This window comes from Urocitellus parryii, chromosome 9 (assembly GCF_045843805.1).
Source record: "Urocitellus parryii isolate mUroPar1 chromosome 9, mUroPar1.hap1, whole genome shotgun sequence".
Taxonomy (NCBI): domain Eukaryota; kingdom Metazoa; phylum Chordata; class Mammalia; order Rodentia; family Sciuridae; genus Urocitellus; species Urocitellus parryii.
The window spans coordinates 93,192,255-93,214,459 of record NC_135539.1 but is presented as its reverse complement, the minus strand read 5'-3'; the positions used below and the strand labels follow the sequence as shown (position 1 = coordinate 93,214,459).

The window sequence follows — 22,205 nt, the reverse complement described above, 5'->3', positions numbered from 1 at the left end:
CAGTTATATTCTACCACTTGGATACACCCTCTGCACTTCCCCCACCCCTGATGTTTTTTTTTTTTTCTTTTTGAGAGAGAGAGAGAGAGAGAGAATTTTTTAATATTTATTTTTTTAGTTCTCGGTGGACACAACATCTTTGTTGGTATGTGGTGCTGAGGATGGAACCCGGGCCGCACGCATGCCAGGCGAGCGTGCTACAGCTTGAGCCACATCCCCAGCCCTTGTTGTTGTTTTTGAGACAGGATCTCACTCAGTTGCCCAGGCTGGCCAGGAACTTGTGATCCTCCTGCCTGAGAGTCACTGGGATTATAGGTCTCCCCCACCATGTAAGGCCCTATTCTCTTCTAAGGTAAAGAACCTTTTCTGAGCTACATCAACAGCTCATTCAACATTTGGTTTTCAGTAACTGAAACTGAGTGTAAGACTTTAGTACAATACAGTTACATTTTACAAAATAAGAAGCACAGTTACTTTAAAAATAAAATAGAAATACCTTTTCTTTTTGTGGCATGAGATAAAATAAGCATTAATCTGAAGCTGAATTAATTCCCTACCCATTTTACTATTATAAAATGAACTTTTATACATTTATTTAAAGACCCAAACACAATTTTAGTATGTAATTGATGACTATACTTGATTAACATAGTAGTAATACATCTAGCAGGAGTTGGATTTCAAATTTATTTATTTTTTGCAGTACTGGAACCCAGCAGTGCTCTACCACTGAGCTACATGCATAGCCCTTTCATTTATTTATTTATTTTGAGACATTTGCTTGCAATGTGAAAAAGACAATATAGTTGGGCTGAGAATATAGCTCAGTTGGTAGAGTGCTTGCCTCACAGGCACACAAACAAAAAGAGACAATATAGTTGGCCCCAGTATCCATGGGTTCTACATCCGTGGATTCTACCAACTGAAAATAAAAAATATCTGTGAAAAAATTGTATCTGGGCTAACTGTGTACAGACTTGTTTATTCTTGCCATTACCCTATTTACATAGCACTTACATTTTATTAGGCATTATAAATAATCTAGACATAATTAAAACTATACAGAAGGACATGCATAAGTTATATTAAAATACAACACCATTTTATATAATGGCATATTCTCAGATTTTGGTATCCTCAGGGTTCCTGGATCCAATCCCCCATGGCTACTGAGGGACAGGAACAAGTGTATAACAAATATTCACACAGAGCACAAACTCACTCACCCATCAGCAGGTGTGAATCTAGAGATTGCAGAATAAATGTGTGGCTGAAAAGTGTGAACATAACCAATACACCACTCACTGTGCCCTGGGAACAATCCCAGGACGAAAGCCTGACTGCAGTTTCACAGTGAAACCCCATCTGTTGTATTGTGCCCTGTCTGATTGACCTTGTGTTCAGAATGGCAGTGGCAACCCTGGTGTGGGAAAGGAAGTCAGAGACGTGGAGTTGGCTGTATTTATCCAGCACAGACTGTTCTCTATTGAGAGGCAATTGTGAGTCATTAGGCTTCCCAGACCTTGATGAAACATCCCTCGAAACTATTCCCCTACCCCCTACACTCTGATTTCATGTTCTTTAAGCAATCTTTTGCTTACTCAGTTTCCCATATATTTCACTATTTTACGTGGTGGGAGTGCCTTGGATCAGGTGGGTATATAGGGATCCTAGTCAAGGCAAAGATATACCCACTGTTATAAATGCATAATAAATTGGAGATATATATATATATATTCTCCTCCTTGAGACAGATGAGCCCTAGGAGTCCTGGCATTGCCAAGTTTCCTCCAAGGCCAAGACTATTGTCTATGGTGCAGTCTTCTTGAGAAAGCCAGATGCCACTCTCTCATCTCACCCCTCCTTTCAATCTTCAAAAATCAGCACAAGGATTGGCTGTATAAATGTCAGGAAATGAGAGGAAGATGGTAGCATGAGGTGGACAATATTACCCCTATGTATGGGTATAACTGCATGAATGGTGGTGGGACTCTACATCACATACAACCAGAGAAATGAAAAGTTGTGCTCAATTTGTGTAAACAAAATTAAATTTAATTTAAAAAAGAAAAAAAAGTCAGAAAAAAATTTAAACCCAACTGGGTAAGGAAATTTTTCAGGAGACTAAAAGTGACATAAATCAAATGGTCTAAAACGTAAGAAAACAATAGGACACATAGTTCAAAAAAGTGGCAAAAGGCAAGAACAAGCCAGGGCTTTGGAAGAGAATAAAAGTAAAAACACTGTAGGAAGACAGCAGCAAATTTTCATGGTGTACATAGGAGACACTTTTTTCTTGTACTGGGGATTGAACCCAGGGGAGTTTTACCCTAAGCCACATCCCTTTTTTTCAATTTATTTTTTATTTTGAGTCAGGAGTCACTAAGTTGCTGAGGGTCTTGTTAAATTGCTGAGGCTAACCTCAAACTTGTGATTCTCCTGCCTAAACTTCTGGGATTATAGGCATGTGCCATCTTTAGTGATGGGAGACACTCTTATCACAAAGTGATAGGCCTGTCAGTCAAGAAGTAATCAGGGGGCTGGGGCTGTAGCTCAGGGGTAGAGTGCTTGCATGGCAGGTGTGAGGTTCAATCCTCAGCATCACATAAAAAATAAATAAATAAATAAATAAATAAATAAATAAATAAATAAATAAATAAAGATATTGTGACAATCTACAACTAAAAAAAAAAAAAATTAAAAAAAAAGAAGTAGTAATCAGGATGGTCAATGTGAAAACCTGGACTGAGGAATAAGGATTATTGAAGGTCAAAAGACTAAAATGTGATGGCATGAGAATGATGACCTCCTTATGTGTGAAGGGTTTAGCATTTTTTAAAAAAATATTTATTTCTCAGTTTTCGGTGGACACAATATCTTTATTTTTAAGTGGTGCTGAGAATTGAACCCAGTACCTCACTCTAGTGTGCTACCACTTGAGCCACATCCCAGCCCTGGATTTAGCATTTTTGTTGCTCACTCTTTTTTTTGGGGGGGGGGGTACTGGGGATTGAACCCAGGGCTTTTAGCCATTTAGCCACATCCCCAGCCTTATTTATATTTTATTTGTGAGACAGGGTCTCATTAATTTGCTTAGGGCCTTGCTAAGTTGCTAAGTCTAGTCTTGAACTTGAGATCCTCCTGCTTCAGCTTCCTGTGATTACAGACATATACCACTACACCCAGGTGCTAACTCTTTTAAGGGCAAGGCAATGAAATAAAAATAAAGACGTAAAAGAAAGTAAGGGCTGATAACTTACCATGAATTGCTTTAGATTATTGTCATTTTTTTTCTCATCTGAACCTTCACAGGGCATCTAAAGTTTTACATGACAAGACATAGGAAGAGTTCTCTAATTCAAACAAGTTTGAACCAGAAATTTTTAACACCTTAGCACAAACCATATCCCAAGGAGCTACTCTGTGAAAACTTTGAGCCGCTTTGAAGATAATTTTGCTTGAATACAGTGCCTAGATTTCATGCTCAGCATGCATCTCCATCAAGTCTAACCAGCAGAGTTGGCTGCTTGTAAATTAAAACAGAGCTCTTGGGGCTGGGGGGTGCAGCTTAATGGTAAAATGCTTGCCTAGCAACTGATAGTTCCCTGGTTTAATCCCCAGCATCCCACAAAATAAAACAAACAAAAAGCCCACAGCTCTTACAGAACCTATTTCTAAAGGAAGATTCACCTATGTTTTTTTCAACAAATACCTCTTTTTTCTTTTGTCTTGTTCTCCTAATTCCGTGAGTAGAAGAGAAAATGTATTCATTCATTCATTAAAAAAAAAAGTGAATGAATATATGTGAGGTCCTTTCTGAATGTTGAAGGAAAAAGATGACAAAGACATTGTTTGTGCGCTAACAAAGCTCACAGTGTAGTCAGAAAGATAACTTACAAGAAGTAATTAGAATACAGTGTGATAGATGCTGTAACAGATCCTTGTCCCCTTTCCTATTTCAAGGCCACAGACTTCTCTATGTGTAAATAGCAACGTTGTTCATTAACTTCCTTTGTCTGGAGTGTCCCTTCTGTGAACTTGGTGCCAACACATTAGATAATAGCAGCAATTACACAGTAACATAAGATTATTTTTTTCTGGTTCATTAAGCTGGAAATGTTTGGTTTGTGTCTCTTTCACATCTACACTGTTTTGTTTCCAATCTAATTATCCTTGTTGGTGTCTTAAAGTGAGCAGAATAGATTTTATTAATTTTTTAAGCAGCTGTTTCTAAAGTGTAATGTATGTTTTTCTAGAGAAGAAAATGAGAAATAGGGACTTAGGAACCCTATTCATTATCTAGGATGGTCAAAAATTAAATAGGATTTTGGGCAAAAATCTTATTGAAATAAGTCTGATTTATTAATGTCTAAGAGGCCTCTTCACTCTGATAATCTATAATTATATAGGTGGACTAACATTCAAAATCAACAACCAAACCAGATGTGGCAGCATGTACTTATAGTCCCAGCCACTTGGGAGGCTGAGGTAGGAGAATTGCTGGAGCCCAGGAGTTCAAGACCAGCCTGAGCAGAATAGCAAAATCTCATTTTAAGGAAAAAAAGAAGAAAGAAAAAGAAAAGTCAAGGACCAGCAATGTAAAAGAATATAGCCTGACAAACTGGGTGCAGTGGCATATACCTGTAATCCCAGCAACTTGGGAGGCTGAGGTGGGAGGACTGCAAATTCAAGGCAAACCTCAGCAGCTTAGGGGGCCCTAAGTAATTATCTCAAAATTAAAAAATAGAAAAAGGCTAGGGATATGGTTCAGTGGTTAAGTCCCCTGGATTCAATCCCCAGTATGCCAAAAAAAAAAAAAAAAAAAAGAAAGAAAATAAAATAGCCTGACATCTATGTAGAACAATTCATCCAAAACAATGGAGAAATATATCCCATCCTATCATATATTGTTCTTATTTAAAAATTTTGGAGTGTTCAGGGTCACACTCAGGGCCTTGTACATGCTAGGAAAGCCTTTTACCACTGAACTATATCCCCATCCCAAAGACACAGGAAAGTGAAAAGCATTTTCTTCTTTCCTTTCTTTTTCTTTTTTCTTTTCTTTTCTTTTTTTTTTTTTTTTTTGACACTGGGGACTGAATCCAGGGGTTCATATGTGCTAGGAAAGTGCTTGACCACTCAGCTACATCCCCAGCCCTTTTTATTTTTTATTTTGAAATAGAGCCTTGCTAAATTGCTTAGGATCTGAATAAATTGCTCAGGTTAGCCTCAAACTTGCAATCTTGCTCAATCTACTCAATAGCTGGAATTATAGACATGCCCCACTGAGCCCAGGGAATTTTACTGCTCTTAATATCTTAAATTAGTCATATAATAGCAAATATTTGGTAACTGTAGAAAATTTACTACATATTTTCACACATAAGCCTCACAACAAGTAAGGAAACTGAGGCTTAGACAGTGGAAGTTCCCTTTCCATGGATGCACCAATAGCAAAGGGTAGCTTCTTAGGTCAAGATTCAAATTTATACCTCTTTTGTCCACATTCAGTGCTTTTCATGTTTCGTTTTTTAATGCTTTTTAATTTATTTTTATTTGTTCTAATTACTTATATACAATAGTATAATGCACTTTGATACATCTTATATAGATGGATTATAATTTCTCATTCTTCTGGTTGTTTATGATGTAGAATCCCATGGTTATATAGTTATATATGTACATAGGGCAATAATGTCTGATTCATTTTACTGTCCTTCCTACCCCCACAATGCTTCTCCTCCCTTCACTCCCCTCTACCTAAAGTAATTCTATTCTTCCCAAGCCCCCCCCCTCCTTTATTGTGAATTAGCATCTGCATATCAGAGAAAAGATTTGGCCTTTGGTTTTTGGGGATTGGCTTATTTTTCTTAGCATGATATTCTCCAGCTCCATCTATTTACTGGTAAATGCCATAATTTTATTTTTCTTTAAGGCTAAGTAATATTCCATCATATATATATATGTATGTATATATATATACGTATATATATGTATGTGTATATATATGTGTGTGTATATATATAAATATATATATATATATATATATAATATTTTCCTTATCCATTCTTCTGTTAAAGGGCACCTAGTTTGGTTCCATAGTTTGGCTGTTGTGAATTTAGCTGCTATAACCACTGTTGTGGCTGCATCACTGTAATATGCTGATTTTAAGTCCTTTGGGTATAAACCAAGGAGTAGGTTAGCTGGGTCAAATGGTGGTTCCATTCCAAGTTTTCTGGGGAATCTCCATACTGCTTTCCATTATGGTTGCACCAATTTGCAGTCCTACTAGCAAGGTATGAGTGTACATTTTCCCCCACATTTATTGTTGTTTGTATTCTTGATAATATGTTGCTTCCCAAAGTGTTTCATATATTCAAGGGAAATCTCAGGAGAATGTTGCTTTTAAGTCATATGCTGGAAGGGCTGACCCTATTGCATTTAAATTATTAGTCTGGTCTAGAATAGGACACAGTTCACTCAGGCTGGCTCTGGTCTGTGAATCCCTGGTCTTGAGGGTGGTGAAGGCTACAATGATGAAAGGAGATACTATTTCAGATCTTGTCTCCAGGAGGTAGACAGTGTGCAGTCTTGAAGGGTATCCCCCCCCCCCAAAAAAAAAGACGTGCTTCAAATTAAATAACTTCACCAAAAGCACTTGGTTCTTAAAGATTCTGCTTGCCATTCTCATAGAATGGCTTGTTGAGATTTATTCTATATAACCTGTGGTTTCCAAATCAGATGGAAATATATGGGAGTCTGCCAAAGTTGCTTTTCACACATCATTTTATCCTTTAATGTTTCTGCATTATGACTCCATTTAAGTTTTACAGAGTTAGTGGGAGTGTATTTTATTTTTTGAAACTGTCCTGATCATCAGACTGAAAGGCTCTAGAGCTTCTTTTCTAATCCTTCAACACTGTAACTTTGAACTTGTGATCCTCCTTCCTTAGCCTCCTGAACCACTGAGATTGCAGGCATGTGCCACCACCTCCAGCTCAGCATCTGTTTTAAAAATAAAACCAATTCTACCTGTTTCAAAATATTTGTGGCAAATCATTTGACAATTAATTCTCCCATCTACCAAAAAAACTGCTTGACCTAGAACATTTTTAGAGTCCTTTATTAAAAAAATATTGTATATTTTCTAATTTGGTGAAATTGTAAGTATTTACTTATTCACTAAACAATTACTTTAGCACTTCTTTATATGTCATCCACTGTGTCATCATTGGAATGTAGTGAGGAACAAATGGAGATCTAATTCGTGACACTTCAATATGGTCCAAATTCCCTGAAATTAGATGGCTGTCAGTCACTCCAGGATGCTAGATTGGAACTGAAATATTGTCTCTTGAATAAAATACTCCAAATGAAAACATTAGAGTCTGTATTAGTTATTATCATTATTGTTTCCTGGTCCTTTTTAATAATATTATTGTATCTTAATGAAGGCATGGGTTAAAAGAAATGAGTTTCTGAGCTTGGTGCCTGATTTTTTTTAATCTTTAAAAAAGGAAGTACAGTAAATAACATCTTTTCTTAACTGAGAAAGGCTCAAAGAATGAAGTAACCTAATTAAAGTCATGTTGCTAGAAGTAGTGAAAAGCATTAAAAACCAAGTTTATTCAGCTCCAAATGATCACATTCTTTTCATTACTCTATGCTTCACTCAAAAAGAGAAATCTTTGGAGCTGTGTTTACCAAAGTCTGTTGTGTGGAACACTAATGAGGCAAGATGTTCTCATGTATAAATAGATGCCATGGTCAAACAACTTTGGGAAATGCCAAGCATATTAAAGGTAGGGGAGTATTACATAGAAGAAATATTTAATTTTATTTAATTAGCTTTTGCCAAACTCCTTTAACTACCAAACTTAGATTATTTTTTTCATTTGACATTTGCTAACCTATCTTGAAATTAAAAGAATGTGGCATATGCTTACATGACTGAAAGAAAAGGAGAGCTTTCAAGTGGAAATTGAGTTTATAAGGTAATTTAAAAAGCAGTAGCTATGAAAGAAACATTTTCAAAAGATGCAGTCTGTGTTCCCAGTGTAGCTGTTCCCCCCCCCCCCCCAGTGTATAGGGGTTTTGTGGGTAGGTGGAGAGAATCAAGGGCAAAAAGGGGAAAGAGACATAAAATAACACAGCCATATATTTTCAATGTAAACTTTTAGTGATTCATGGGCCTCTGATGAACATTTAGATTTAGACAGGATGAGAAAAGGCTGGGAGACCCTGAAAGGGAGAGTAAAGAAAGGATTCTTAGGAAGTATGTAGTGAAATAAAATAGAATAGGTAGCGTTGGTCCATACTATAAGTAATCATTCAGAACTCAGTCTCTTGGTAATGATGGAAATATTAAAATCTGCAAGACCATGTAGAAAGTTGACTAATCTTTTTTTTTTTTTTTTTTTTTTAATTTTTATTTATTTATTTATTTTTTATTGTTGGTCATTCAAAACATTACATAGTTCCTCATACATCATATTTCACAGTTTGATTCAAATGAGTTATGAACTCCCAATTTTATCCCGTATACAGATTGCTGCATCACATCAGTTACCCTTCCATTGATTGACATATTGCCTTTCTAGTGTCTGATGTATTCTGCTGTCTATATTATTCTCTACTATCCCCCCTCCCCTCCCCTCCCCTCCCCTTTTCTCTCTCTACCCCTTCTACTGTAAATCACTTCTTCCATTTGAATTATCTTGTCTTACCCCTCCTTTCCTCTTATATGTCATTTTGTATAACCCTGAGGATCGCCTTCCATTTCCATGCGATTCCCCTTCTCGTTTCCTTTCCCTCCCACCTCTCAACCCTGTTAATGAAAATCTTCGTCTCAAGCTCTTCGTCCCTACCCTGTCCTTGTTTCCTCCCCTTATATCAGAGGAGTCATTTGGTATTTGTTTTTTAAAGATTGACTAGCTTCACTTAGCATAATCTGCTCTAATGCCATCCATTTCCCTCCAAATTCTATGATTTTGTCATTTTTAAATGCAGAGTAATACTCCATTGTGTATAAATGCCACATTTTTTTAATCCATTCATCTATTGAAGGGCATCTAGGCTGATTCCACAATCTTGCTATCGTGAATTGTGCTGCTATGAACATCGATGTAGCAGTGTCCCTGTAGCATGCTCTTATTAGGTCTTTAGGGAATAGACCGAGAAGGGGAATAGCTGGGTCAAATGGTGGTTCCATTCCCAGCTTTCCAAGAAATCTCCATACTGCTTTCCAAATTGGCTGCACCAATTTGCAGTCCCACCAGCAATGAACAAGAGTGCCCTTTTCCCCACATCCTCTCCAGCACTTATTGTTGTTTGACTTCCTAATGGCTGCCAATCTTACTGGAGTGAGATGGTATCTTAGGGTAGTTTTGATTTGCATTTCTCTGACTGCTAGCGATGGTGAGCATTTTTTCATGTACTTATTGATTGATTGTATGTCCTCTTCTGAGAAGTGTCTGTTCAGGTCCTTTGCCCATTTATTGATTGGGTTACTTGTTGTCTTATTGTCTAATTTTTTGAGTTCTTTATATATTCTGGTTATTAGGGCTCTATCTGAAGTGTGTGGAGTAAAGATTTGTTCCCAGGATGTAGGCTCCCTGTTTATCTCTCTTATTGTTTCTTTTGCTGAGAAAAAACTTTTTAGTTTGAGTAAGTCCCATTTGTTGATTCTAGTTGTTAACTCTTGCGCTATGGGTGTCCTATTGAGGAATTTGGAGCCTGCTCCCACAGTATGTAGATCATAACCAACTTTTTCTTCTATCAGATGCCGTGTCTCTGATTTAATATCAAGCTCCTTGATCCATTTTGAGTTAACTTTTGTGCAAGGCGAGAGATAGGGATTCAGATTCATTTTGATGCAAATGGATTTCCAGTTTTCCCAGCACCATTTGTTGAAGATGCTATCCTTCCTCCATTGCATGCTTTTAGCCCCTTTATCAAATATAAGATAGTTGTAGTTTTGTGGATTGGTTACTGTGTCCTCTATTCTATACCATTGGTCCACCCGCCTGTTTTGGTACCAGAAAGTTGACTAATCTGAATAATAATGAGATAGACTTTTAAATTTTACAATCAGAAGTTTTTTGTTTGTTTTTGGTGGTAGTGGGGAATTGAACCCAGGGGTACTTTACAACTGAGCTCATCCCCAGTTCTTTTTATTGATTGATTGATTGGGGTGGGGAAACAGGGTCTTGATTAAGTTGTTTAGGGACTTGCAGTAGCTAAGGCTGACTTCCAACTTGCCACCCTCCTGCCTCAGCCTCCTGGGATTACAGGCGTGTGTCTCCATTCTGGTTTCAGAAGGGATTTTACAGCAAGGTTAATAAATGTCTTTTTATGAATCAGTCAATCCTCTGATCCAGTTCCTGTTATTCCAAAGGATGTTTGACTTTCATCTCACACAGCTCACCAGACAGCACACCTGGGTTGAAAATTGTCTTTTGACTGCTAAGAACAGCACTTAAGAATTGAGCATAAAGTAGTTTCAAAAGATGGAAGTGTACAATGTGGAGCAAAGCAAGAACATAAATCAGCATATATGAGAGAAGGATGTTTTCTGTTTGAAGAGGTCCATTGGGTTGCAGGTGTATCTCAGAGGTAGAGCATGCCCAGCATCCCCCTCCTCACACAGAAAATTAAGACAACTTACAATAAGCAAAAACCTCTTTTATTTTTGTATCAGGGATTGAACCCAGGCGTGCTTAACTACTGAGCTACACCCTCAGCTCCTTTTTATATTTTATTTAGAGACAGGGTCTTGCTGAGTTGCTTAGGGCCTCGCTAAATTGCCAAGGCTGGCTTTTAACTTGCAATCCTCCTGTCTCAGCCTCCCAAGAAGCTAGTAATCACAGGCTTGCGCTAGGGCACCCTGCTAAAGAAAAAACTTTTATTGCATAAGTGGAAGGAGGTACTCTTTTAACTCCTCTTTTTTTGTGTGTGTGGTGGATACCGCCCTCCCCCCACAAAGGGGCCTGTTAGAATCCTCATCCTACCTCGTTTTTATTCGATTTACCACTTAGTATAGTTGATTTACTACTTAGTATTACACATATTTGGTGCTGGGACTAGTTTTTTTTTTTTTTTTTTTTTTTTTTTTTTCAGTTGACGATGGACCGATTATTTATTTATATTTGCGGTGGTGAGAATCGAACCTGTTATTCACGCATGCTAGGAAAGCGCTCCACCACTGATCCACGAACCCAACCCTGCTGGGACTCGTTTTTTTTTTTTTTTTTAAACAGTAGCTTCCTATAATTTTATGTGGTGCTGAGGGTCTAACCCAGTGCCTCACACGTGTGAGGAAAGCCCTTTACTACTGAGCCCCAGCCCCAGCCCTCTGCTAGGATTAGATTTAAAGGAAGATACAAACCAAAAATGGTAAGAGATTTGGGGTAATTTCTCTATTATCTATATTATTATTATTATTATGCTGGGGATTGAACCGAGGACCTCTTGCACACCGGGCACTGCTATACCTTCAGCTCACATTAGGCTAGGCGGCACCTTCGGCCGTGAAAACAGGGTAGAGTATCTGAAGAAACATGTAGGAAAGGCAAAAAGCTTTTCCCTAGGGGTCTGGAGGCCCGCTTTTGGCATGGAAAGTCAGGACATAGGACGAAAAACAGGGTAAATATATCTGCCAATGGGGGAAAGATTACCACCCGTCCGCCAGCAGGATGCGCGAGAAGATAACGCCGGGACTCTCTCCGGCAAGACACCCTAGCCAGCAGGAGTAGCACCGAGTCCCGCCGGGCGCGACCTCGGGCGAAAACTACCACTCCCGACGCCACACCCGGCGCGCAGGCCGGGCCGCCGGAGCCGGTCGACGCGCAGGGCAATATGGGGTTTGTAGTCTTTCTCCCCCTTAGCTCATCCAAGGCCCGGAGATGCTAATTTTTGTAAACTAGCCGCTCTTCCAGATGCAGCTTCTTTTCCTTTTCCTCCCGCCGAACTTACTTACACGGGAAGTTTGAAAATTCCCGCGGAGCCGGCGCGCGAGGTCGGAACCCTCGCGAGAACTTGGTCTCCATAGCCGCGATCTCCTCTTCTCTTCCCCTCCTCCTCTCCTCCTTCTCTGCCCTCCTTCTCCCTTTCCCCTCCCCTTCCCTCCCCTCTCGGGTGTGTGTGGGACTCCGTCTGTCCGCCCAGGGTAATACGCAGAGGAGCGCCGGCGCTGTCCAAGACTAGGCGGCAGAGTCGCGAGGGGCAAGACTCAGCACCGAGGCGGGGCAGTGTCTGCGTTTTGGCCGCTGAGCAGTGTGCAGGCCTGCAGCCGGCGAAAGCACTCTTGTGGGGGGCGGGTGTGTGTGGCTCTGAGGTGGCCGGGAGGTCGCAGGCCAACAAGCAGAGAAGCAGCTTCCGCGGGGCGGAGGCTTGTGTGCCCAGCCCGTGTTTCCCGGGAGATGCTGTGACGGACCCGCGTGGAGGAGCTCACGCCTGGCCTCGCGCCCCCCGGGACTCGGCGGCCGCGGCGGCTGGGTCACCCGCCCTTCTCAGGTAGGGGGAAGGGAAGGCGGGGGTTGGGCCGCGCGGCGGAGGGCGGGTCGGCGCGGCCTGGGCCCGGCTTGTCCCCTCGCGGCGCCTCGTGGGGCCTAGGCCGGACGCATGCCCGCGCGGAACGGGCCCGAGGGGGCGGACGCGAGCGGCGGCGGGTGCTGCACGCTCCAGCGTTCGACCGTTGTGTTATATAACCTACTTCGAGATGGAGTGGCGGCACATGGCGGCTGCGGCGGACTGTCTCGGTGTTCGTTTCCCGCCCTGGCAGCGGGATCCTGACCCGCCCGGGACGGCTTCTTCACTGTTGTTGCCCCGTGCGGTTGAAACCTTGGCGGGCCTTCCCCCCGGGGAGGCTGCTGGCTCTCTGAGTTTGTCTTACGTTGGCCTGTATTCCACACGTTCCTGGGCCTGCCTCGGGTGAGTCCGGGGCAGGGAAGAAAGTTTGTCCCGAGATTGGAAAACGTGCGGCGTGCATTGAGCGAACCCTGATAAAGGAGACTTCCAATTAATAGGAGGGCTTGCAGTGGGGGTTTTATGTTTTTGTTTTCTGGGTAATGGGGACCAAAGCCAGGGGCGCTTTACCATTGAGCTACATCCCCAGCCTTTAAAAGTTTTTTTCTGTTCTATGTTTCTTTTTGGAGGGCCGGGGGTGAGTCCCGGGGATTGAAACCAGGGGCGCTGTACCACTAAGCCACATACAGCCCTTTTCATTTTTTAAATTTTAAGATCTGAGGTCGGTAAGTTGCTGAAGCTGGCCTCGAACTTGCGATCCTACTGCCTCAGCCTCCAGAGTCATTGGGATCACAAGTGTGCGTCACCATTTCCATCAAATATTTAGAGATTTCCTTTTTTTGGTACCGATTGAAACCAGGGGCACTTCACCATTCCAGCACAGTCGCATCTCTTTTTATTTTGAGACAGGGTCTCCTTAAGTTGGACGACTCCTTTTGAGACGGGGTGTGTGTGTGTGTGTGTGTGTATGTGTGTGTGTGTACTAGGATTGAATGCCGGGGCGCTTTACTACTGAGCTGTACCCCCATCCCTTTTAAATTTCTATTTTGAGACAGTCTCCCTATGTTGCTTAGGATCTGGCCAAGTGGCTGAGCTGACCTCAAACACGCCTGCCTCAGCCTCAAGTCCCAGGGATTACAGCGTTGGTCACCTGCACAGGGCTGAACTATTACTTTTGCTATGGTTCACTTGTTTTGTTTTATGAGGGGATATGTTAATTTTGTTATGAAATACAAGGAAGTTCAAACTAAAGGTATGCAGTTGTAGGAAAGGAGCTTTCTTTTGTTTATTTTTTAAAAAATATTATTTTTAGTTGTAGTCGACACCATACCTTTATTTTTATGTGGTTCTGAGGACTTGAACCCAGGGTCTAGCGCATGCAAGGCGAGCGCTCTACTGCTGAGCCACAACCCCAGCCCTGTTTTTTTTTATTTTTGATAGTGAATATGAACCAGGGCCTTGCACATTATAAACATGCACTGCACTGCTTGTCTACTATTTTTTTTTAATTAAATACTTGGAGAAATGGTTGAAAGTGTATCTTTATAAGAAAACGTAGGCCCTCTGGAAACTCTGAACTTGAGTTTGCTCTTGATATTCTAGAGTCCATGAATGTTAAGAACTGTCTTTGTGAACTTTCATTGTAAAGGATCTATAAGGAGAGACAAAATTAGTTGTGAGTTTACCTGTTTTGGAGGATTCTACCAGGGAGGACAAAGTGTGGGAAGTGTTATGGGAAATCCACATTCTCATTGTATTGTGACTTTTTATTTTTTGATTTTTCAGTATTTTTAGTTTTAGATAGACACAATATTTACTTTTTAAAATATGTTTTTTTAGTTGTTGATGGATCTTTATTTTATTTACTTATATGTGGTGCTGAGGATCCAAGACAGTACCCCATACAAGCTGGGCAAAAGCTGTACCACCACCAAGTTACAAAAGTTCAGGCTCATGTACTGTGACTTTTGATACTAGTTTTTAAATATTTGTACTGTAGTGTCATGGGTTCCCAAAACAGCATTCTTATTATTGTCATTTTGTTACTGGTGATAAAACCCAGGGGCACTTTACCCTTAGCTACATCCCTAACCCTCTATATTGTTTTTGAGACCTGGTCTCAATAGTTGCTTAGGGCCCTGGCTAAGTCACTGAGGTTGGCCTTGAATTTCTGATCCTTTTGCCTCAGCATCCAAAGTCACAGGAATTACAGGCGTGGCTCTGCTCCAGAGAAATTATTTATTTTGCTGTTGGTTCACTGGTTTTGTTTTGTGAAGGGATATGTTAATCTTGTTATGAGAGCCAAAGAGGTTCAAACTAGAGGTGTACAGTTATAGGAAAGGAGCGTTATTTTGTTTCTGTTTACTTTTGAGGGTCGATGTCGAACCGTGGCCTCGCGCGTTCTAAGCGCGCACTTACCGCCCGACCGCCATGTTTTTTTAAATAGTTGGAGAAACCGTTGCAAGTGTATGAGCTCTTAGTAGAAAACGAATGTTCTTTGGAAACTCTGAACTTGAGTTTGCCCTTGATATCCTCTAGTGTGTGAATTTTAAGAACTGCCTTTTGTGAACCAAGTTCCAAATGGCAAAGGGTCTGTGAGAGTAGAAATTACTGGTAAGTTTAAGTGTTTTGGAGAATTTTAGCAGGTGTGTTAAATGTTAACGGGAAATTCACATTCTCTCTTGTGACTTATTTATTTTGTTTTTAAAAGAGTTTTAGTTTTAAATACACAAAATACCTTTAAAAATTTATTTTTGCGAATTGCGGAGGGATCAAATGCAGTGCTTGATACATGCTGGACAACGGATTCTAGTACAGAGCTACAAGTGCTGGCCCATATACCGTGACTTTTATTTTAATTTTATTTTTTTATTGTTGGTTTTAGGGATTGACCTTAGGGTTATTGGACCACTGAGCTGCATCTCCTATTAGTCATCGCTGAATTGCCTAGCACCTAGCCCTTGCTAAGGCTGGCTTTGAACTTGGGATCCTCCTGTCTTAACCTCCCTAGCTGCTGGGATTATAGGTGTTTGCAGCAGCTCCCAGCCCTTGATATCCTACAATCTGTGAATTTTAAGAATTGTCTTTTGTGAACATCGATTGCAGAGGGTCTATGAGGAGAGTCGAAGTGACTGGTAACTTTACCTGTTTCGGAGCACTTTATTAGGGAGGATAAGTGTGCTAAGTGTTAAGGAAATTCCCCAGTCTCTGTATGGGCTGTGACTTTTTTCTTTTTTAAATTTAGTTGTAGATAGACACAATGCTATTATTTTATTTATTTTTATGTGGTGCGGAAGGATCTAAGGTAGTGCTTGACAGAAGCTGGATAGTACTCTACCACTGAGCTACAAGTGCAGATCCATGTACTGTGTAACTTTTTAAAAATTTTTATTTATTAATTTTTTTGTGGTGCTGAGCATCCAATCTAGTGCCTTACATGTGCTAGCCAAGCACTCTGCTGGTGAGCTACAGCCATAGCCCCCTGTGTGCCTTTGAATACCAGTTTTTCAATATTGTACTGAAGTGTCATTGGTTTCCAAAACAACATAATTATTATTGTCATTTTGTTACTGGGGACAGAACCCAGGGACAGTTTACCACTTAGCTACATCCTAGCCCTTTATGTTATTTTTCAGACAGGGTCTCACTTAGTTGTTTAGGCTCTCAAAAGTTGCTGAGGCTGGCCTCGAACTTGTGATCCTCCTGCTCAGACTCAGATTACTGGGATTCCAGGCGTGACTACCACACAGGGCTGAATGATTATTTTGCTGTTGCTGCACTGGATTCCTTTTGTGAATGGATACGTTAATTTTGTTATGAGAGCCAAGGAGGTTAAAACTAGAGGCCTACAGTTATAGGAAAGGAGCGTTATTTTGTTTCTGTTTACTTTTGAGGGTCGATGTCGAACCGTGGCCTCGCGCGTTCTAAGCGCGCACTTACCGCCCGACCGCCATGTTTTTTTAAATAGTTGGAGAAACCGTTGCAAGTGTATGAGCTCTTAGTAGAAAACGAATGTTCTTTGGAAACTCTGAACTTGAGTTTGCCCTTGATATCCTCTAGTGTGTGAATTTTAAGAACTGTCTTTTGTGAACTTGGATGGCAAAGGGTCTGTGAGAGTAGAAATTACTGGTAAGTTTAAGTGTTTTGGAGGATTTTACCAGGGAGGACAGGTGTGCTAAACGTTAACGGGAGATTCACATTCTCTCTTACTGTGACTTCTTTCTTTTATTTTCAGTTTTAGTTGCAGATAGAGAAAATACCTTTAAAAATTTATTTTTGTGTGTTGCGAAAGTATTGAAGGCTTCATACATGCTGAGCAAGCACTCTAGTACCGAGCCATATGTGCAGGATCTGTACTGTGACTTCTATTTTTAATTTTTTGATTTTTGGTACCGGGATTGACCTCAGGGATACTCAACCACTGAGCTACATCTGCGGTCCTGTTTTGTATTTTATTTAGGGACTGGTTCTCACTGAGTTGCTTAGCACCTAGTGCTTGATGAGGCTCGCTTTGTACTGGAGAATCCTGTCTCAACCTCTGGAGCCCCTGAGATTACAGGAGTGCGCCGCTGCTGTTGGCCTGTGCTGTGACTTTGGATACCAATTTTATATAATGTACTGAAGTGTCTCTAGTTCCCTTGACAATCTTATTATTGTTGTTACTGTTTTGGTAATGAGGTTGAACCTAGGGGCAACTTTCCACTTAGCTACTTCCTTAGTTTTCTATATTGTTTTAGAGACCGGGTCTCAGTTTCTTAGGCTCTCACTAAGTTGCTGAGCTGTCCTCATACTTGTGATCCTTCTGTTTCAGCATCCAAAGTCACTGGGATTACAGGTGTGACTTCCGCTCAGGGAAGCACAATTCGTTTTGCTATTGGTTCACTGGATTCGTCTTGTGAATGGATATGTTAATTTTGTTATGAGAGCCAAGGAGGTTAAAACTAGAGGCCTACAGTTATAGGAAAGGAGCGTCATTTTGTTTTTGTTTACTTTTGACAGTCGATATAGAACCGGGGCCTCCCGCATTTAAGCACGCACCTACCGCCTGACCGCCATGTTTTTTTTAAATAGTTGGCGGAAAGGTTGCGAGTGTATGAACTCTTAGTAGAAAACGAATGTCCTTTGGAAACTCTGAACTTGAGTTTGCCCTTGATATCCTCTAGTGTGTGAATGTTAAGAACTGTCTTTTGTGAACTTGGATGGCAAAGGGTCTGTGAGGAGAGTCGAAATTACTGGTAAGTTTAAGTGTTTTGGAGGATTTTACCAGGGAGGACAGGTGTGCTAAGTGTTAGGGAATTCCACATTCTCTCTGTATGCACTGTGACTTTTTTCTTTTTTAAATTTTAGTTGTAGATAAATGAAATGAAACTATTCTATTTTTGTGTGTTGCGGAGGGATGAACGGCAGTGCCTCATACATCCTGGCAAGCCCCCCACCAGCAATCTGCAATTGCCAGCCCCATGTACAGTGACTTTTGGATGCCGGGAGGAGCGACCACTGAGCCACATTCCTAGCCCTATTTTGTATTGTATGTAGAGACAGGGACTCAGTGAATTGTTTTAGTGCCTTACTGTTGGTGAGGCTGGCTTTGGACTCTCAATTCTCCTGCTTCAGCCTCCGGAGCTGATAGGAATACAAGGGTGCGTCACTACGCCCGGCTGTCCAGTGACTTTTGATATCAAATTTTCAATAATGTACTGAAGTGTTACTAGTTCTCTAGACAAAATATTTTATTACTCTTTTTATTATTTGGTATTGAGGTTGAACCCAGGTGGCCTTTACACCTAGCTGCATCCCTTGCCCCTTTATTATTTCTGAAACAAGGTCTCACTTGTTTAGGCCCTCACTAAGGTGCTGAGCCAGGCCTGGGACTTTTTATTCTCCTCTGGGAGGATTCAGCCTCTGGAGTAGCTGGGATTACAGACATCTGCCTGCCCCTGGCTCAACATGAGTATTTTGTACAAATTTTAAAAGATTACGTAGCTACTTGGGGGACACAGACCTTAAGAAGAAATCAAGCATTGTGTATTCAGTTTGGCAGTGTTGACTCACCTGTATTCTCAGCTGTTCAGGAGGCTGAGGCAGAAGGATTGTGGTTCTAGTCCAGACTTAGCAATTTAGCCAGGCCCTAAGTATTTGAGAAGAGACCTTGTATACAAAATATTTTGTAGAAATTTTTGCTTAGTATGTGTCCAAATATAATTATTTTGTTGTCTGTAGACAGTGTATTTATTGAGCAACTAGATTAGTTTTTTTTTTTTTTTTGGATGAAGACTGGACCTAGAAGTGTTTTCCCACTGAGGCACATCCCAATCCTGTTATTTATTTATTTACTTATTTATTTATTTTTTGAGATAGGGTCTCACTAAATTGCTCTGGGTCTTGCAAAATGTTCAAGTGTTATGGGAATTCCACATTCTCTCTGTATGCATTGTGACTTTTTTCTTTTTTAAATTTTAGTTGTAGATAAATGAAATAAAACTATTCTATTTTTCTTGAACTTGATGATTCTCATCTCACCCTCTTGAGTCTCTGTTATTATAGGCATGTACCACTGTGCCTGGCTCTGGACCTTCATCTTTGAGAATTTCTTGAGATTTCAAAGGATATTTGTTTTCTTCTGTGAGTTGCTTAGAGTTCTACCAACCTGAGACTTATTACTTAATAATAAATTTTTCATATGAGGATTTTTGGATAACATAGGTTAGAGTCTGGTCAAAAATTTGTTTGAAAACAACTTATTTTTCTATGTAGACTAAGAACCAAGGTCAAAGTAGACAGTTTTATGACTCTATCCCGTTCAATAAGTGTTTGTTTTACATAAGATGATATGTAGCCCTGTGGAATTTAATAGGAGTGAGGAAAAAGATACTTTTATATTTTGATTAGCTTTTTTTTTTTTAAATATTGGTAGAGGTCAGCTAGGAAGGAAATCTAGCCTCATATATTGGAAACAAAAGATAATTTTAGATACTTTTTTTCCTACCTAATAAAAGACATACCAAATTCAGTTTCTCGTATTTCTGTGGGTTTGGACATTTTTCAGGGAGTTTCTCTCTTTTTACTAAAGAGATAATTTAAAAAGGTCCCGTTTTCTTGTGTGTATATGTGCATGTATATTCTTTGAAACTAGGTTAGAGAATAAGATAATTTACTTTGAGCCAATTTTCAAAGAATCTAGGAAATAATATATATCCTTTGGATATGTGGCTTAATACTTTTTTGTTTTCCTAAGGCCATTTGGGAAATATTTTTTAGGAGAGAACACCTCATAGGTACAAATATTACATATTTTACAATCAGGTTTTAGTTGTACCTTGTTCACTTTGTGTGGTGGCTTGCTTACTTGCTATATTCCTGGCCTGGAAGTAATTAAGTATATTATACAATAGTATAAATGTATCATAATAATGTTATCTTTTAAAAATATTTACAGTGGAAGTATGCGAGACTTAACAGCTCAAGTGACTAGTGGTCTCCTGCAGTTCCCAGAGGTGACTATTCAAGCTCTTAGAGAAGATGAAATAATATTAGAATCTGTGCTTCGTGGAAAGTTTGCTGCAGGTAAAATAATGTTGCTGAAAGTTTACTCATTTGATTGACCTGTCAGGTAAATAAATATTGTAGTTTCCTTAATGTAGGATTTTTACAAAGGACATACAGTAAAGTCTCTTGTTGTTTTGTTTTGGTACCAAGAATTGAACCCAGGGATGCTTAACCCCACTGAGCCATACCCCAGACTTTTTAATTTATTTATTTTTTGAGACAAGGTTTTACTGAGTTTTTTTTAGGGCTTGTTAAATTGCTAAGACTGTCCTTGAACATGGAATCTTCTTAGACTCTCAAGTTGCTGGGATTATAGTTGTGCACCACCACGCCCAGCTTAAATTATTATAATGACTATAACTCCATATTCAACAACTGTATATTTCAGGACACATAAGCAGTGAATCTGTGATTGACGGATTATGGTTAATTTTTCCTTAAACCATATGTGTGTGTGTGTGTAGCTTCTGTTATCAAATATCTGTATTTTTAAAGTAGAAATAATATAATAATCAGTAAAAGTTTTATTGGTGATGAGTTTGAAGATTAGAACCTAAACAGTCTTAGGAGTGGAAAAAATCTGATTATAATCCCTTGTTGATAAAAAATTTTTAGAAAGATTTATTTCCTAATTCTGCTAATATAAATAAGATCTTAGTATGTAGGTTTCAGATTGTGTAATACAGGAGAGAATCATACCAAAGTATGGAGGATTCTAAATTCAAGGCCAGCCTCAACAGTTTAGAAAGACATTGTTTCAAAATATAAAAAAGGTTAGGGTTATAGCTCAGTGGTAAAGTCCCCCTTGGGTCAATCTCCAGTACCAAAAAACCCAAAGAACAAAAGCAACTTTTTATAAAGGTAGGATAGAAATGTGTTCTATTTAACCATTTTTCTTTGTAGCTGAGAATTACATAGGTGAAGTAACTTGATCAGATACCAAATGGCAGAAAAGAACTTTGAACCCTGGCATTCTGGGTCCTCTCTATACCATGCTATTTTCTTAAACTAAAATTTGTACTACTATATAAAATATATGTGTAGCTACCTATCAGGATGCATTTCAAATTTAGTGTAAAGTTATCACCATTCATTTAGTTGTTCAAAGGAACATTCAGGGTCCATTCTTGGTTCTCTCCATATCTAGTTAGTCAACAAGCTAATTATCTGAGATGATATCTATTTCTAGTCAATCCATTTTTCTCTGTCCATTGCCACCAACCAGTATATTATCATCTCTTCAGGAATAGAATTGTTATATTTTATAATCACCATAACTCCAAGTTTAAAATTTTTAAGTTGTAATGTAGTACTTAAAACCCAAGTTTTAGTTAGACTTGATCTCCTTTAGAACTGTTTTACCTTGAAATTAACTGACTTTGTACAAGTTAAACTACATTAAACTTTAGTTGCCTTATCTCCGTATTGAGCTTTGATGAGGAATAAATGCAAAAATGTATTTTTGCACCATGATACATTAACAAGCATTCAGTAAAGGTACCATTCTACGTGCCTTTACTGAATGCTTATTAATGTAGTCATAGTTGCTTATTTTATGTTTCACAAGTTTTTTTCTTTCTTTTCTACCATATTGTTTCTCAGTTTATGTGAGTGCACAGTGCGTTCAATTAATTCTATTGTTTTTGAGGACCTTTCTGTTTTATAAATGCTTAGGTTTCAATTTGGAGATGATAGATTTATAAAGGTTTGTGTAATGAGCTGTGTATTATATATTTATATGTAAAAGAGCTAACTGCTGTTGAGTTTTGTTGTATGCACACAATATTAAAATAAGAAATATTTTTGCTTTTTGTTCCCCCTTAGGGAAAAATGGACTTGCTTGCTTGGCTTGTGGTCCACAACTTGAGGTAGTAAACTCTGTAACAGGAGAGCGGTTGTCTGCATATAGATTCAGTGGAGTAAATCAGCAGCCTCCTGTAGTCCTTGCAGTGAAAGAATTCTTTTGGCAAAAGAGAAGTGGATTGTTAATAGGATTGGAAGAAGCAGAAGGAAGTGTTCTTTGTCTTTACGACCTTGGTGTATCAAGAGTGGTTAAAGCAGTTGTTCTTCCTGGAAGGGTAGGTACTGTTTCAGATACCTGGATAGTCTGTTTTCAAAATTGAATGTTTACAGGA

At 39.5% G+C, this 22,205-nt stretch overlaps 1 protein-coding gene across 2 annotated transcripts in view; it reads left to right on the top strand.

Annotated features, from left to right (window-relative positions):
- The first annotated feature begins 12,064 nt into the window (after positions 1-12,064).
- The window catches only part of Ahctf1 (AT-hook containing transcription factor 1), a 66,206-nt gene continuing 56,065 nt past the window's right edge, over positions 12,065-22,205 (top strand). The window contains exons 1-3 of one of the 2 annotated variants that reach the window (XM_026405747.2): positions 12,065-12,513; positions 19,961-20,088; positions 21,895-22,148. In XM_026405747.2, the coding sequence (XP_026261532.2) occupies positions 19,968-20,088; positions 21,895-22,148 (375 nt within the window). In that variant the 5' untranslated portion in view covers positions 12,065-12,513; positions 19,961-19,967. The remainder of the gene's footprint in view (positions 12,514-19,960; positions 20,089-21,894; positions 22,149-22,205) is intronic. The other variant, XM_026405746.2, reaches the window with a different exon arrangement.